Raw genomic sequence first — 17,399 nt, 5'->3', positions numbered from 1 at the left:
CCACGCCGTCACCCCAGCCCACCACCGCCCCCTACTCCACACCTCCTGCCCGCACTACCCGCCGCCCTCCCCCTCCCCGCAGTGCTGCTCTCCCTCCTCTCTTCCCCCCTCCCGGCGAGGGGCGGGAGGGGGCGTGGCAGGGCCTGGGTTTGTGTAGCTGCTGCCCGGCTCCCCGCACTCGGAGTCTGCAGGAGGAACGCGGCCCCCGCCGCTGTCCAGCTGCTCTGTGCCTTTCGCGCCCGGCGCCGCCTCCTCCGCCGCCGCTGCCGCTGTCGCCGCTGGCTCTCCGGGAAACTCAGTCACTGGTTCACCATGGACTCTCCTAGGGTCCTGATCTTGGCGATCTTCCTCATCAGCTTCTTCTGGGATTTGCCGGGTTTCCAACAGGCTTCCATCTCCTCGTTCTCCTCCACCGAACTGGACTCCACCAAGGACGTGAGGAGCCGCAAAGAAGGGAAGATGCCGAGGACACCACAAGAGAGTGCGGAGGGACAGATGCCCCAGGAGCACCAGCCGAGGCAGAGCGAACTCCGGCTGCGGCCGCCTGCACAGTCTCAGGGGCAGGAGCCTACGGGCAGGGTCCCGCGCGTGGTGCCCCACGAGTACATGCTGTCAATCTACAGGACTTACTCCATTGCCGAGAAGTTGGGCATCAATGCCAGTTTTTTCCAGTCTTCCAAGTCAGCTAATACGATCACTAGCTTTGTAGACAGAGGACTGGGTAAGTGGCAAAGAAAGCGCCGGACTCCTCTCCCGCTGGAGCTCCTCAGCCAGAGCGCTGCCCGGGGTCTGGCAAGAGGCTGCTTTTGTGAATTCCCAACCCATTTTGGACACCTCCCCTTTTTTTATTTTCGCAAGCCCAAAATTCCGAGTGCAGCTGCAGATTTGCTCCAGTCTGCAGTCCTCCCCTTACGCTCTCACTTTTCTCTTTTTCCTTCCGTGTTTTCTCGTCTGTTGCCGAAAGCAGCGTGGTGGTTGCTGGTCTGGTAGCTAGAGGAGGAAGGGTAGAGGGAGGGAACTGGTGGGCAAATGATGGGAGATGGAGAAGGGTCAGAGAAAGGACTGAGGGACCGAGTGTTAAAAGCCCATGAGGGATGCTGGCCCTAGGGCATCTGTGAGGGCGTTAGAAACCGTGGAGCCTCCTGTCTCCCAAGGAAAAGCGCCATAGGGTCCAGGGAGCGGAGGAGTCTAGGACCAGTGACAGGCAGTGCCTTAATCCAGCAATCCTGTGAGTTCTTCTGGAGCCCTGTGCCGGTTGTGAGGGACATCAGTCCCATAGGCATCTAGTCCCTTCTGGCACCATTTTTTTTTGTCATTTTTTTTTCTTTTTCTTCTTCCTGTAGTATCGCACACCTGATCATTCTCAAGCCGCAGTCCACCAGACTGGCACAACCAGGGACCGCTGAAAGTGTGGGGTTCTTGGGGCTTAGGGTACTACAGGAGTGCGCAGATCCACCTTTCTCAGACAGACTTCACTCTGCTCTTCTCTCTAAGCGTCTGGGGACCCAACCCTCATCCCCTGCGCCAGACTGGATGCACCGGTCTATAGGCTTCCGAACTTCCCCCTCTTGCTCTCTCCTCACTGATCCACAACATGGCCAATGTCTTCTGATTAAACCTCAGATATTGGGGAAAGTTCCACCGGCTTCTAGAGAGGAAAACGTAATTCAGAAAAAGCAGGAAGGGAGGGGTGGACAGAGGGGAAGGTACCAAGAAGGTAAGAGGCGCTAAGAGATTTAGGCAGTTCTTGCTTGTCATACCCCCAGGCTCAGCTTCGCCTGTTCCTAAACCCGCAGGCTAAGGTTCAGTGAAAGTATCCAGAATCCCAAGAGCCCCAGAATTGGGCAGAGGGAACTACTCAGCTACATCTATCCGCCTTCATGATCTTCACATTCTCGAACCTTTCCAGAGTGGGCTAATGTCCCCCTCGCCCACCTGCCCCAAGCCTGACTCAGTCTCCAGTCACCAGCCGTCCCTGGAAGCTGCTTTCCTTCTCAGCCAAAATTCTAGGTTTGCAGCTGCAATCCGAGGTCAGCGGGTTATGAGCTGCTGAAAGGACCCGACGGCACATTAACGCCGCAGTATTTTATGACGATTTTAGGGATAATAAAGTCACCTTTACGAAAACACGTGGCTTCTTCGTGTTGCTGCTACAAGGTCTTGTACCTGGATTATCCAGCTCAGTGCCAATGCCTTCCTACCTCTGCTGGAGCGCAATTTCTCCCCCAGCAACGTCTCAGTAAACCTCCTAGTGTTTCTAAGAGGAGAGGCGATGGAAGGTCCCAGAATACTGTTCTAAGGGAAGAAATCCTAGAGGCCTAGGCTAGCAGGCGACTGGGTACTTTCTTCTTTTCCTGGGAAATGACAAGGTCTTCTCTCCTACCCCAGGCAGGCACTCTTATTGGTTCACTAGTTCCTGAAAGTTGGCACAAGACCAAGGGACACTGGAGGCTGTTCCCAGGTATCTATAGAGGACCTTGGAATTTCGGAAAGCAGGAACTGCTGTCTCTGGGGCCCTTAGACCTGCAGGATTCGAGCACTCTTCAGCCCTTGCTTGCCCCCAGGTACCCACACACCCTGGCACCGTCCTGGGAGCCCCCAGGCTCCTCCAGCACCAAATGGGCAATAGGGAGTAAAGGAACACTGTTCCCTGGCCACCGACGCCGCGAGGTCAGCAGGATTGTAGGTTTAACCTCAGAATGCATGCACAGGGCTTTCAGAGGTCCCTAGTTAGGTGCACCAAGACCCACCGAGAGGGTAGCTGTGAAGGCTTTCTCTCCTCCTCATCCTCTGAGTTTGAAGGAAACTGTGTGAGGACTGCGAGGACACTTGGAAGGCTGTGCTGCCTGTGGCAAACCGCCGCGCGGGTGTAAAGGAGCTGGGGGACCGGCAGAGAGGGACTGGAGGGGTGCGCGGAGGAGGGGTTGGATTGCTGGCTGCAGCCCCAGCTTGATAAAGGGAAAACCTCACTTTCCCTCTCACTGATTTTGATTTGATGTGTCACCGGCGGTGACCTCGGGTTGGACCTTCCGGGGCTTGCTTAGCCTTGGGCCCCTGATTGGAGTGTTTCAACTCAGCGATCTAATTGAGGGTTCATGTCATAACACATCAAACGGTGTCTAGTCTCCCGTGATGGAAGGGACCCACTAACCGCGCATCCCGGGCTTCTGGTGAGGGCTTCCGCTCCTCACGCGCTGGGGTTCTTAACGTGCCAAACTCTTCGGCATCCCCTCCCCCTAACCCCCAAGTGGGTAGGCAAGAAGAAAAGGGCCAGCCAGGAGAGGAGCTGGTCGTGCTAACTTGGCGCCTTGCCTAGAGGAGGTTTAAATCGCTACAGAGTAGTAGGCTGGGATCCGAGGAGCCAGGGTCCCTCCAGGGGAGGAGCCTCGAAGTGGGCTCATAAGCTCCGAGAGACTCGTACAGAATCGGTTAAAGGTCTCGTTACCGGAGAACTTAAAAGTTAAACCTGAAGCTGGTGTTTGAGTTTGGGAGGGCAGTAACAAGCCCCGCGCCAAGTGAGCAAAGAGAGCGATGGTTCCACAGAAACACAGGGGCCTCCTCTACTGTCCCAGTGCTCCCCCCTGTTCCATTAATCCCAAGGCGGCCTTATTGAAAGCTTTGAAAACGCCCAGGAATGGTAAATAACAGTAATGACAGTAGCCAAGATAGGTTGACCTTTCAGTGTGGGCTAAGTCCTATGTCAAAAGCTATAACATGAAAGAACTCATTTAATTCTCGGCTACCGTTTCTGCATTGCTTTGGAGGTGAACTAGAGAAATGGAGTTGCTCACGGTCACACAACTGATTAGACGTGAGACTGGGGTCAGAGTGTAGGCGCTGAATGCTAACGCAGGACACTATATGGATAGGGTAAGGACACGGAACTGTGATGAGATCCAGTAGTAAAAGACAAATAAAAGCGGGATTTTCTTTCCGGCTTAATGTTCTTCCGTAGTACTTAAAGGTCCAATGAGGAGTTCTCAGGGAACGTTCGAGGCAGGGGTCTGAATATGTATTGTGCCTGGCTTTCTCTTGTATTTATTGAGTAGAAGCGCAAACTACAGTAGTACCTCAAAGTTTATTTTAGAGAAGTAGAGAAGAGAGGTGCATCTGTGTGTTGGTGGGGAGCTGAGACCACAGGGGTCAGGATGGACCAGGTTAGGCTTCATGAAACCACAAAGATCAGCAATCCCAGGGGCCTGGGGTTTGATCAAGGCAGACAATTAGAACTGAGGAGAGAAGGTGGAGACTGTGGAGAGAGAGCCTTCCATGCAATTGCTTGGTAAGTGCCACCTTAGAAAAGAAAAAAAAAACCTCAAGGATTCAAAGATGAGGAAAAGGAACAAAGTGAGTCTAGGAATGTGTCTATAAGCTAGGTTTCCCAGAGACTGTGAATTGAGAACAGTTGGTAGTGGTGTGCGTGCTGTTGTTCCAAGCCTGCTCACAGAAAGAAGACAGCAAAGAGCAGGTAACACCCAAGAGGAGATGGAAGGGTCTTTAGGGGCTGGATACCTTTATAGGTGAGTCCAGGAGCGGCTGCTTCGGGTTGCTTACTAGTTTATGTGGTTATCTTCAGTTCAAAGATTACAAGGAAGCAGGGGTGTGCTAGGCACAGACAGACTTCAGAGAGAGAGGGGCATGCTAGAGCTTCGTTGCTTCCTGCTGTTTGCCTGCTACATTGTGTTGATGCAGAACCCTTGCAGAACTGTGGGTTTCTGCGCTCAGTAATCAACACAGCAGCGCTAGCACTTTTGCCTGGACCCTGTTGTCGTTGGCAAACGGAAAATGAAATATAAGCAGGGAAGTATTTTAATGGGGAAGGAGGGAATTCGCAACTGTTAATTATTTGGTGACCTTGTATTCGATTTGTTTGAGTCCCTTATAAAAACACTAATTCATACCAGACGGCCAAGTGAGGAAGCTGGGCAGAAGGTTCCAATCTAGGCTTTATTTCCCCGGAAAGAGAGAACAGCCTTGGAGAGAGTTTGCTAAGCATGTAAGTGTGTGAGTTTGAGGGGTGCCAGCAGAGGACCAGGCACAGGGCTGGCTTTGTGGTTCATGCTGAAGGATCTTCCCTAACAGGGTTAACCCAGAGGCCCTGGGAAAGCCCTGGGAAAGACAAGGGAGTCTTAAACTCCAAAGTTTGTCTTCCTCTTTAGGTTGTAATGATTCAGGTACATTTAAGGTCACAAACCAAGCCATAGGCTTGTGCTCAGCACCATTACTGTCTTTGGATACTTAGGGGCCACCAAGATGAAAACACACGATGCTAAAAGGGCCTAGCATCTGTGTGGCTAGTGTGCAGGTTGCAGGAGGATTTTTGGCACGAAAGGCTTTCCTGAAGGCATCAAAGGTAACTCTCCTTTCTGGAGCCTTGAGGCTTTGGAGCTTTTGCCCAGGGTAAAATGGCTGGTGGGGGAGGGGAAGAAAAACGTGCTCAGAAGCCTCCTTCCTTTCCGCACGTTAAGTAAAAAAAAAAAAAAATTCCTCCGAGCCATGGACCCTGTAGGTTTTGTGGATTGCTCCTTTCCTAAATGGATCAGAATCCGAAAGCCATCCTTTCTGCCCAGAACACCTGTCCCTGGATCCTCTGGGAGCCGGGAATGCCGGGTTCTTGCATTGAAAGGAAGCTTAGTGCCATCCGTTTCTGCCACCAGGAGTTCTGGGGTGATAGTACACCTCTTCCATAGTAGGCCTTCTAAGGGATGAGTGTTGCGGTGGGGGGGGGCATGAAGGAAATTTGGCAGATACAGGAAGTTTTGCTTCCTGACAGACTGCCACATGCACCAAATGACCTTGGGCAATCCAACCACTCCTGGGCGCTTTCAAGTATGATAAAAGGTATTAGTTTGCTGGCCCCTTTGCTATTGAATAACTTGGCACCAGCTCTCATTTTGTGGGATCACTGAAGAAAATGGAGTCGGAGATCTTTTGGTATGAAAAGCAGAAGTGAGGACCCACCGCAGAGACCCTTTGACACTCCCCGTCTAAATTCTGTACGTTTTTAAAGATCAGTTTGGGTTTAAACACTGTCTTCTGATTACTAGAATAGCTCCCAGTTGTCCAGATGGGTCCATTGGTATTGCTCAGGGTGGAGAGTCAGTTTGACTTTCGGGAAAGGGAGGGCGGGAGTTTAAAAGGCGATTGGATGCTGCCTGGTGGGGAGAAGCTTTGGGCGGTACAGTTAGAGGCTGGCATCTGGGGCGGGGGAAGGACTCCAGTGGGCAGTACCAGAGCAGAGAAAGGCGGGCCAGCAGCACCAGTTGGTGCCCGCTGAGAATGAGGATAGGGACAGGAGACTGAACATGGCAAGAAGAAGCTGTGTTCATGGTTTGCCTCTAAGGGAGCTAGGTGGTCCAGTTGCTGTCCGCTTCCCAGTAGACTGGAGCTTGAAAGCTCGGTGTGGAGGAAACCTGGAAAAGAAAACAAAAGGAAAAAAGAAGCCCTGCTGTGGCGGGCAGCTGACACCAAGAATCTCATTTTGCTACATTGTTGAAAGGTAGAGCAAAATTAGCGACTTGTTGCAATCCAGAGACTGAACATCTGCTGCCCAGCACTTCGAAGAATATTATGGAGGCATCTCTTACACAGGAGGCTTAGGAACTGGGAATTAGAACCTGAAAGTCTGCGCACCATCCTAGACCTCTTTGAACCTTGGCATTAACCTGCAACTACAGGGTTAGTTGGGAAGAAAAACTGCATAGAACATCCACTTATCTTTCTTCTTTTGAGCAGAAGCCCACAATTCTAGGACATATTTTCAGTTCCAGATTCTACCAGGAGTTTACGACTCCTGCAAACCCTCATTACTCCCTCTTACCAGGAGATGTGGTGTCATTTCTAGAGGGCGTTTTGCGGGTTCACTCCTTCACATGTGGGAAAAGCCTCCTCCAACAAGCCAACTTTGTTCTGGTCCTCAGAAAGGAGTTGCATCTTGGGTCTCTGAGGCATGGGTTGCCCCTACAGCTCACAGAGGAGGAGTAGGGGCTGGGAGGGTTGTCTGAAAACCCATTAGGTTGGTTTTGATCTGCTGTGTGTGCTTAAATTAAGATCTGAGCTGCTGTGGTTGGGAGCCCAGAGCAAGACGCAAGTGAAAGACAAAGGCCAGGGTAAGTGTCCTTGATCTTGGTTAGTCAAGTCTGTGACCAGAAGAGATTTTAGCCACTCATCTCCCAAGTGTATGTTTCATCTGTCAAGACAAAACCAAGCTTTGATTGCCTATACTCAGTGCTCAGAACGGGGCTGGTTCTTGTCCTTCGCTGCCCAGAAATGAACAAGACTGAGTTTGGAGTTAGCACATTGTAAGTCTGGGCTGAGGATCAACGGCTCAGTTTCAGTCAGGTAAGAGAAGGCTCCCCTTCTGAGGTTCACAGTTTCCTACTGAAACAGATCTTGGTACCAGCATTGGACATTCTCTATAGGATCCAGGCAGGTGACCAGACCATTAGCCAAGGAGCCTACCTGACCCAGGTACATGTGAGAAAAAAAAAACCATAAATCCACTATACAAAAAGAGACTTCAGGAATGGGTCCCAGATCATTCTGGGGATTGGAAGGGGGAAAAAAATTGAAACACAGGCAAGTTGAACTCTAGAAGTTGGGCCAGTTAGAGTGTGAACGGTATGTACATACTGATACAGTCTAGTGATTCACAGAGTCGGCATACCACCATCAGGGCTGCAACCCAGGCGTTCATGTCTATGCCTCCTTCCCTCAACATGGGAGTCATTTTGTTTGTCTGTTTGTTTTCAGGTACACATTGGCAGTATCCTTATCTTACCACCCATGACTGTTCTGGGACAGAATAGACTTCACAACGTGTACCAAAGAGAGGAAAGAGCAGGCATCGCAAGGCTACACTTGCAAGAAGAGGGATTCAGATTCCTTTATAGATGGTTGTGAGCCATCATGTGGTTGTTAGGAATTGAACTCAGGACCACTGGAAGAGCAGCCAGTGCTCTTAACTGCTGAGCCCCCAAAACATTTTCTTAATGAGATTGTTTAGCAAAGGGCCAGGGTTTGCAAGGATGGGATCACAACTGCTCAGGGGGTAACTGTATCTAGACCCAGCTTAGATCACCCACACAGGCCTTCACACACCGCAGGAAGGGACTTCTTGACTCCACCTGGAAGAATCTAGTTTGACAGATTCTGACACTTCAGGTTGGTGCTGGATCTGATACCCCTCAGAAGTGACTCCATCACAGCCATGAAAACTGAGCTTGGATGTTTCCCATCTTATAGAGAAAAGCACAATGCATCCTGGGGGAAATTGTAGCCTAGTCAAGTATGGATCACACTGAGGACCAAAAATAAATGGTGGCAGGCTTTTCCTTCTCTCTCCTTCCTCTGCAGCCATGTAGAGGAGTGTGTCCTAAGAACTGGAGGTTTCTCTTGGAACTAGTGTGATCTGTTACAAGCTGCAAGATGTTAAACTAAGTCTTGGTGTTCTGAACTTTATCCTTGCAAATGAATATAAAATGGAGCAGAGCAAATACTTGTGAAGGGGTCTGAGAGGTCATCAAAGTTCTCAGTGCCACAAGCCCTGCACAAAAGCAATGCCCAGTTAGCAATCAAAACTGCTTCCGGGTCTGCAATAAGCTGGGGGCCGAGGAGGAGGCTTAGTCTGGAAGAGTTCTGGAATATTCTTTGCAAAGATGGGCGATTGATTATCTGTGCACTCCAGGACCTAATCCTACTTAGGATGTGTGATTGGGAAAGGCCACAGAGTACGAATCTTCTGAGCTGTAGACTAGCTACAGGTTCTGTGCCTCTCAAAGACACAGAAGACACGGTCAGGCAGATGGAGGAGGTTGCTGAGCCTGACCAGCATCCATCCAAAGTGCTGGTTCATTTAGAAGATGAGAAGCCAGTGTGCGAGGGCCTACGGGTCCTTTTAGAATCACACTTTCACTCATGGCTCTGGTCACTGGCAGGAACAAATCCAACTTCAGTTCTCAAGAGGGACTTAAGCTGTCTGAGGTACCAGCGATGTCTTGGGAAGACATAGTTCTGATCCCTTCCTCTCTACAAGTTTCAGTGTCTTAGCAATGTTATGAGGGTTGACTGGGAGGCAGCCCCTTACGGAGAAACGGCTGTGGGTACTGATTGAGTGTGCTGCCTGGTAATCTAAGCTCAGGCTGCTCCATCTTTTCCTCTCCATTTAAGCATCTGTCTTTGGAGTCTTTCATCCATTTCCTTTGCCTACCTTAGCCTTGTGCACTTGCCTAAGAAAGTCTGGTCCCATAATTGCTCCCCATCCTGCCTTTTTTAAAAAAATTAAAAGCCTTGTCTTCTTATATTGATTCTGACTGAAACATATTTTTGATTAACATCTTCCTTCTATTTTAATTTTTAAAACTTCTGTACTAAGAGCTCTTGATAATATAACCACATTACTACGGAGGGGAATTCTACTCTAGACTGGACTACAGCGGATACCTTGTCACAGACACCCCACATGGGAAGTGCCAGGATGAGCTTTGCCTGTTTTATTGTATTTTTGCCAATTTGCTACTTGTGAAGGATTTCCTTCAGATACATCTGACTCTTCTTCCTCCTCCTTTTCCTCCTCTTTTCTACTCATCTTCTGGAGAAAAATGAAAGGACCAACAGCAACAATCTCTGCATTGTATCTAGAAAGCTTTATGCATTTGATATTCTAGAACACAGAGTTGGCTGAAGTGAGAGCTGAATTGTTGCAAATTAGTTTGCTGAAAATGGAAGCTTCTTGTTGTAAGGAGGGGGCCACTTTTTCATCATGGCCACCCAGAACTGAAATAATTACACAGAGACTGTATTATTTAAATCACTGCTTGGCCCACTAGCTCTAGTTTCTTTTTGGCTAACTCTTACACATTAATTTAACCCATTTATATTAATCTGTGCATCACCATGAGGTTTTGGCCCACCAGCAAAGTTTCAGCACATCTGTCTCCAGCAGCAGCTCCATGGCTTTTCCATGACTCCACCCTTTTCCCCCAGCATTCAGCTTAGTCTTCCCCACCCAACTCCGTTCTACCCTATCACGGGCTCAAGACAGTTTCTTTATTCATTAACCAGTGGTATTCACAGCATACAGAGGGGAATCCCACATAAGTTTCTTGCGGTGAATTACTGACCATTTTCCAATTTAGAGACTAAAGCAGAGAATTCTTTTTATGAGAGAAAGTGCCATAGACTTAGAAACCAACAGTGCACATTTATGCAAGGAATGGGATTATCTGATGACATCACCCATATTTATATGGGGTTTACTAGATGAGGGGTGTGCAAGGCAGTGCAAAGGGCCAGCTTCCTGGCCACAGGTGATCCATAGCAGCTGGGCCAGGCTTTGGGTTGCCAGGCCAGCTGGTCAAGTGTTTGAGGAGTAACTGTGCATGGTAGGTTCTACATTGCAGACCTACGGGATGTTCCTTCTTGGCTGTGTCTTTTCTGCATAGGGCTCCAAAGCAGGTTCAGATGTGAGGCGAATGTGGTCTGGAGGGGATCTCTAGAGAGCAGCTCCCTTCTTGGGTCCTCTGCTTAGGAGCCAGACTCTGGAGAAAGTGGATAGAACTATCAAAAATATGAGAGTGGTTATACAGACAGAGGAGCCCCCAGAGATGGTGACGTGGTCTAGTGGCAGTGTCTTGGATCCTGGCCTGCAGCTGTGTGCTTTTCTCTGTCTCTACTGCAGTGATTCTTTTCCCCACATGATGGGAAATCCAATCCCCACCTATGTCTGTGGTTCTCAGAATGTGAGTCCCTGCACCAACAGAATCAGCATCATCAGGATGCTCCAGAAAGGCAGCCTCAAGGCTATGCAGCCTCAGATGGTGTTTCTCCCAAACAAGTTCCTGTGAGATATTCTTAATGTTAGGTTGGTGTGTGTGTGTGTGTGTGTGTGTGTGTGTGTGTGTGTGTGTGTGTTTGTGTGTGTTCCTGAGTCACATAATTCTAGCCTTTACTCAGTTTGATGGCCCAGGCAGCTTCTTTACCAGCCTGTATTCCCAAGAGAGGATCACACCTGGGATGCTGTGACCTGTGAACTGGGGTGACTTTAAGTGTTCAGGTAGCACCCCTCCAATCATGAGGTATGTAGTAAGAGGCTACTTGTTTGTTCTCATCTGCTCAGCCCCAAAATAATCACACAGAAACCATATTATTTGCAATACTGCTTGGCAAATAGCTTAAGCGTATTTCTGGATAACTCATATCTTAAATTAACCCACCTCCATTAACCTGTGTATCGCCATGAGGCTGTGGCTTATCGGGTAAGTTCTGGCGTCTGTCTCCAGCAGGGCTACATGGCTTCTCCTCACTCTGCCTTCTTGCTCCCAGCATTCAGTATAGTCCTGCCTAGCTCTACTCTGCCCTATCACAGGCCAAGGCACTTTCTTTATTCATTAACTAATAAAAGCAGCACATAGATGGAAGGACCTCCCACATCAGAGGTAGACTAGTACAAGAAGAAAGGGGAACAGACAGAGTCTGAAGGTAACCTTTGTGTTCCTTCCTGAGTCCTAGAATAGACTTTATAGGATAGTTTAGTAAAGCAGGTCACCAGACAAGGCTGAAGAATCTAAAGATTTTTCAGGTCTCTGTTTTGGCTCAGTTGTGCAGACTAACCATTTATTAGCTAATCCTTAGGAACAATAAAATGGTAACAAAAGAAGGCTGTCCTCTCCATGTTGCAGGAGAGAGAAAGAAAAGGTCACTATTCTCTGTGCCTGCCTGTGTTCTCTAGCCAGCGACCACGTGTATCAAACTCTGAAAACACAAACGGAAATGATTTCCCAAGGGAGGTCAGGATTTATTTCCAGCAAGCTCTACAAACAGTTTGATCTGTAACCCCTTCCCTTTAGCCCCTAACCACTCTTAGTTGCTTCTAGAATTCTGTATTTGGCACACAGTACCAATGGGACTCACGGCCAAACGCTCAAGCTTTGGAATTCAGTAGATCTAAGTGTTGCCCCCTACTTCATTACTTAATTTAGAAAATCTATCCCCCCAAGTCTTATTTTTTTTCCACCATAGAAATGGGAACAGTATTTACTTACCCTATCAATTTGTGCATGGGAAGCAAGGTCTGAACAGTGTTAGCCCTCACAGTGTGTAGCTGGAGCAGCGTGTGTCTGCAGTGTGTCTTTCTCATTCCAGAAAGAGCAGGGGAGTGAAGCCCAGAGTGACAAGTACAGAAATCTGGGTAGTGGCTAAGCACCATTGTAGGACACAGCTTTCTAGGAAGAAAAAGAACGTGTGTTGATTCCCCGCTGGTTGGCTTGGCGGTCTTGGCTTCCATAAATCAACTTCAGCAGCTTTCCCCCTTTCCTCCTCTGTAACCCTTCTCACAGCTCTCTCTCTCTCAGGTGGAGGCTGGTGCCTCAGAGGCAGGCAGCCAGCAGTTAGCCCAGAGTGGCGGCTGGGTGTGGCTCAGGTTCCAGAGCCAGCATCCTTGGGTTATGTGTCCCCAGGTTACATCTGGACAGGCAGTCAGGGCTGGGCTGGACTGGGTCATACTTTTTCTATTGAAACGGATGCAAACTTAACTAGCTTCTGGGGAGAGCAGGGGGCTTTGGGGATTCTTGGATTTGCTGGGCTGTAAACATTCTATGGGAAAGCGGCCCAGGAGGATCTGCTTAGCTTTCTGCCTTGCACATTGAAGTGATGTTGGCTGCATGCACAGATGTGTCAAGAAAGGAATCTAATTTTCCCTTCCTTCGAAAGAATTTGCCTTGGAATTTAAAGTCCGCCTGTCTGTATGTGTCACAAATGTCTTTCTCTCACTTGTAACCAAGGAATGAATCTTTGGGATTCGTTGCAAAACAGAATATGGATTGGATGGTGGGGAAAGGGGTGGGGCCTGCTGTGGCCTGGGACTGATTGGATGGTGGGGAAAGGGGTGGGGCCTGCTGTGGCCTGGACTAGGTATCCCTGGCTGAGGCCTGCTCTTTCCAGGAATGCCTATTTCCCATGTACCAAAGATCTCCAGGGATATAAGTCTGGCGTGCTAGTCTGTGTATCATTCCGTCCCCACGTCCAAAAGCTGTATCACGCTTTCATCTGTTGGAAGAAAGGAAGAAAAAGATTGGAAAAGAAAGGAAGAAGTGACGCAGGAATTCTTCCTTCTGTCTGCATCCTGCCTGGTCTAAATGCCCCAGCAACACTGCCTGGAGGGTAGGAATCCGACCATGGCCTAGCGGGTTTGTAGAATGACTGTGCCTGTAAATCACTTGTGAATCTAAAGGAAACAGTTTCACAACTAAGCACACAAAAGCTTCATGCTTGGGTCCTGTTCTTAGATACTGATTCAATTTGATAAGCAGACACCGACACCTGAGAGGCAAATTGAAAACCACTGCTTTACAACTTTTTTTTTTAATTTTCGAGACAGGGTTTCTCCGTATGCTTTACAACTTTTGCACCTATTGACCTGTGTGTACTCTAAGTCCAGCACCTGGGGCTCTGGGTCTGTGGTATGGAAGGACTTGCTACCGTCTTCGTTTCTGTGGACTGATGAAGGGTGTCTGGCGGTTGGGAAAGACAGACCCTGTGACAAGCATAGAGGGGATAATTGTAAGTGATTTCAAGTGCCAGAAAGATGATAAGCCAAGGCCCTGCCACAGTGGCCCAGGAAGGAAGGCTGCTTTGGGTCAGAGTGGTCTGGGGTAGCCCACTGGAAGAGGTAATACCTGAGCGTCAATGATTGGAGTCCATGCAGAGTAGGGCTGGGGGAGGACAGCCCAGACTTGCCACCACAAGGACATATTATTGGTTACACAGCCCATTAAGGGGGAGCCCAGGGAAGCTGCCTTGATGGGGAGTACAGACTTCTGTCCCAGGCAGCAGCTGAGCTGAGGTGGGGGTCCAGTCTGGGTCTGGTTCCTCCCCAAGCAATGTATGATCCAGACAGTGAGTCTGGAGGTGGTTGGGCAGCCGAACTGGACTCCCTAGCTGCCTGCCCCCTCCTCCCCTCTTCCTCTTGGGGACTGCCGAAGAGCACCGGGGCTGATCTCCTGGTAAGTGAAACTGACTGTATTTTTTTTTTTTTTTATCTCGCAGACGATCTCTCGCACACTCCTCTCCGGAGACAGAAGTATTTGTTTGATGTATCCACGCTCTCAGACAAAGAAGAGCTGGTGGGCGCAGAGCTGAGGCTTTATCGCCAGGCGCCCCCAGCGCCCTCGGGGCCACCAGCCCAACCGCTGCACGTGCAGCTCTTTCCCTGTCTGTCCCCTCTGCTGTTGGACGCCAGGACCCTGGATCTTCAGGAACCAACTCAGACCGGCTGGGAAGTCTTCGACGTGTGGCAGGGCCTGCGCCCTCAGCCATGGAAGCAGCTGTGCTTGGAGTTGCGGGCAGCCTGGGGCGAGCTGGACGCTGGGGATACCGAGGCACGAGCGAGTGGTCCCCAGCAGCCACCGCCTCCGGACCTGCGGAGTCTGGGCTTCGGACGGAGGATGCGGCCGCCCCAAGAGCGCGCCCTGCTCGTAGTGTTCACCAGATCTCAGCGCAAGAACCTGTTCGCCGAGATGCGCGAGCAGCTGGGCTCTGCCGAGGCGGCGGGAACCGAGGGGTCATGGCCAGCGCCGTCGGGTGCCCCAGACGCCGGGCCTTGGCTGCCCTCGCCCGGCCGCCGGCGGCGACGCACCGCTTTCGCCAGCCGCCACGGCAAGCGACACGGCAAGAAGTCCAGGCTGCGCTGCAGCAGAAAGCCCCTGCACGTGAATTTCAAGGAATTAGGCTGGGACGACTGGATTATCGCGCCCCTAGAGTACGAGGCCTATCACTGCGAGGGCGTGTGCGACTTCCCGCTGCGTTCGCATCTGGAGCCTACCAACCACGCCATCATCCAGACGCTGATGAACTCCATGGACCCGGGCTCCACCCCGCCCAGCTGCTGCGTTCCTACCAAATTGACTCCCATTAGCATCCTGTACATCGACGCAGGCAATAATGTGGTCTACAAGCAGTACGAGGACATGGTGGTGGAGTCCTGCGGCTGCAGGTAGCGGTGTGGTCCGCCCGAGACAGGGACCGTGGAGGGAGGCGTGACTGCTGCGAGGCGGAGCTGGAGCTGGCCTGAAGAGGCCACAAGTTGGGGACATCTTGGAAGTAGGAGCAGTGGGAGAGGAGGCAGCCCAGCCCTCCCAGAATCTTCCACTCGCCAACCCAGAAGCAGCTAAGGGTTTTTACACTTTGCCTGGCCACCCTGGAAAGACTAGACAAGGATTGTTTTCTTTTCCTTTTCTTTTTTTACTATGGCTTTGGGTTTTGTTGTGTCTCCTTGATTTTGATAGGAGATGGAAGGTGGAGGAGAGATGGGTATCTGTTCCCAGATATTCCGTAGATGGGGGTGGGGGCACGAGAGGAAGAACCAATCGCTTTTCTCCGCATCTCGGACTTGTTGCCTCTTCCTGTGAGAGAAAGTGGGGTCTTTGGGTCTTTCCAGCTACGTCATAGCTGACGCCCTTGACTTCTGCACAGGAAGTATTAGGAGAGTTGGTTAAAGGAATAGGGAGTAGGGAGGGATCTTGCTCTTTGAGAAGCCTGAGAGACCTGGGCCCAAGCTGCCGCCCGCTCTTCCATGAATTTATCAGCTTTGTCCTGGCCTCAGCCAGCACAGGGAACTGGGAGCTGCCACTGCTGTGGACTCAGGTCTCCGGATGCCTTTACCATTGCTGGTGGGGAAAGGAGTTGGTATGGATGGAATGACAGGAATTAGTCCCTGTGGAACCCCGTGAAGGATAATGAGAAACCACAAGGCCCAGCTCTGACCCGGTGACAGGGAGGTGCAGTACCCAAGGCTCCAAGGAGCCCACCCCAAAAGATCTTCGTCATGTCTGTTTCTCATTGATTTTCTTTAAACAGAATTTGTCAAAATTCCAGCACCTCCTTCTAAGGGAGACATTTTTTTTTTTTTAATGGCGAGGGGTGGGAACTCTGTAATTAAGGTAAGAAGGAAAGAGGAGGAAAGACCTAAGAAGTGGACTCCATCAGGAGGGGAGATGATGGCCCTGCAGGAGGATGGAGATAAAGGACCAGGCCCCAAGCAGGGGAAGGATGAAAGGGCCAGGAGCCTCTGCCTCTGAAGTTTCTAAAAATTAAGACCCCTCCCCTCTTTCTGACATTCCTGAGAGATTACCAGGCAGCAATAGCCCAGGGCTCCCCCTAGAGAATTGTTTTAGATTGTAATTACCAGTTAGGTGGTTTTTTTTTTCATAGTAATGAGATACTGTGAAGAGTCAAGGGTTACACTGAGCTTGGGGTGGAAACTGGGGTACAGGCCTCAAGGAAAGAAACCAGAAGGAAGCAGGAGATACCTGCTCCCAGGTAGTCAAGACCTCCTTCCTTCCCTCAGTCTGGACCAGGATTATTTTTTAAACATTACCCAGGTCTCCCTTTGAGAAGTAGGTGGCCTCAGCCTTGTTTGTGGGATAATTTAAATGGAGAAAGGTGTGTTAAAATTTGCCGAAGGCTTTGGGGTACCCCGACTGGTTTGTTCTCTCCCTATCTGAATCTGTTGCTTGTCTGGGTCAGAGATCTGCAGACTGTCAAGGAAAGGGTGGAAATGCTAATACGTGGTAATATAATGGAGAGAGAAGAGACAAGACTTGTCCAGGAGAACTGACTTAAATGCACATTTGCTTTGGATGCACTGTTGTTCTGTTGAGGCTGTATATATTTGTTTATTTAAGATGACTGCAGATGCCAAGAGAAGCCATGCAATCATCTTAATGTACAAAACGTTATATGCACTCAAATGTTATAAGTTCTAATATTTTTAAAGTTTATATTCGAGTTGTACAAAGTTAAGCATTAATCAGATATTTCATTCTTTCATAATGTTATCGTTTTCTTAAATATTATTATAAAAATTTAAATCTGTCTAATGGAGAGCTTTTCTTTTGGAACTGTCTACCTCACTATAATACAAAATTTGACAACACTAACGTTGCCAGAGGTCGATTGATATCCAAAACATTTTTATGAAATACTTCCTTAGATGATGCAGAATCTGGTTAATACCATCTTATTAAACTCATTTTCCCCTTAATAACTGAGCCTGGTTTGTGTGGATCTATAGAAATCATTATCTAAAGGCTATTATTGTCCCCAGTGTTTTGTTCTCACACCAGACAATTGTAAGACACTATTGTTTTAAAGGCCAATGGTATGAGCATTATTTTTCTTCAAAACTGTTCAATAACTGTTGAAATCGGTTTTTTATTCATAAAATTAAGGTCAAACCCTGGCACGCTGTTAACACCGTTGATAAACCAGAGCCCCATCACACAGTCTCCGGATCAAGCCCAGGACCTCCTGCAGGCTGAGCCTGTGCTCTGCAGTTAGACGCTCTGCTCAGTTCCTTTAATTACAGATTACAGCCCACATCGACTATTATCACAGGCAGTACA

General features: G+C 49.5%; 1 protein-coding gene across 1 annotated transcript; it reads left to right on the top strand.

Annotated features, from left to right (window-relative positions):
- The first annotated feature begins 232 nt into the window (after positions 1 to 232).
- Gdf6 (growth differentiation factor 6) lies at positions 233 to 17,026 on the top strand. Its single transcript, XM_075968034.1, has 2 exons — positions 233 to 721; positions 14,044 to 17,026. Exons 1-2 carry the CDS (start codon positions 313 to 315, stop codon positions 14,991 to 14,993), a joined length of 1,359 nt encoding a protein of 452 aa, XP_075824149.1. The 5' UTR covers positions 233 to 312; the 3' UTR covers positions 14,994 to 17,026.
- The last annotated feature ends 373 nt before the right edge of the window (positions 17,027 to 17,399 follow it).

The sequence above is a fragment of the Microtus pennsylvanicus genome, chromosome 3, assembly GCF_037038515.1.
Source record: "Microtus pennsylvanicus isolate mMicPen1 chromosome 3, mMicPen1.hap1, whole genome shotgun sequence".
NCBI lineage: Eukaryota > Metazoa > Chordata > Mammalia > Rodentia > Cricetidae > Microtus > Microtus pennsylvanicus.
This window is presented reverse-complemented; position numbering and strand designations above follow the sequence as displayed.

What these genes read in the sequence shown, in the direction of transcription:
- Gdf6 (XM_075968034.1), top strand. Translation starts at nt 313, where the DNA reads ATGGACTCTCCTAGGGTCCTGATCTTGGCGATCTTCCTCATCAGCTTC. An exon ending in CTTTGTAGACAGAGGACTGG is followed by an intron (nt 722 to 14,043) that starts GTAAGTGGCAAA and finishes TTTATCTCGCAG; the next exon opens with ACGATCTCTCGCACACTCCT.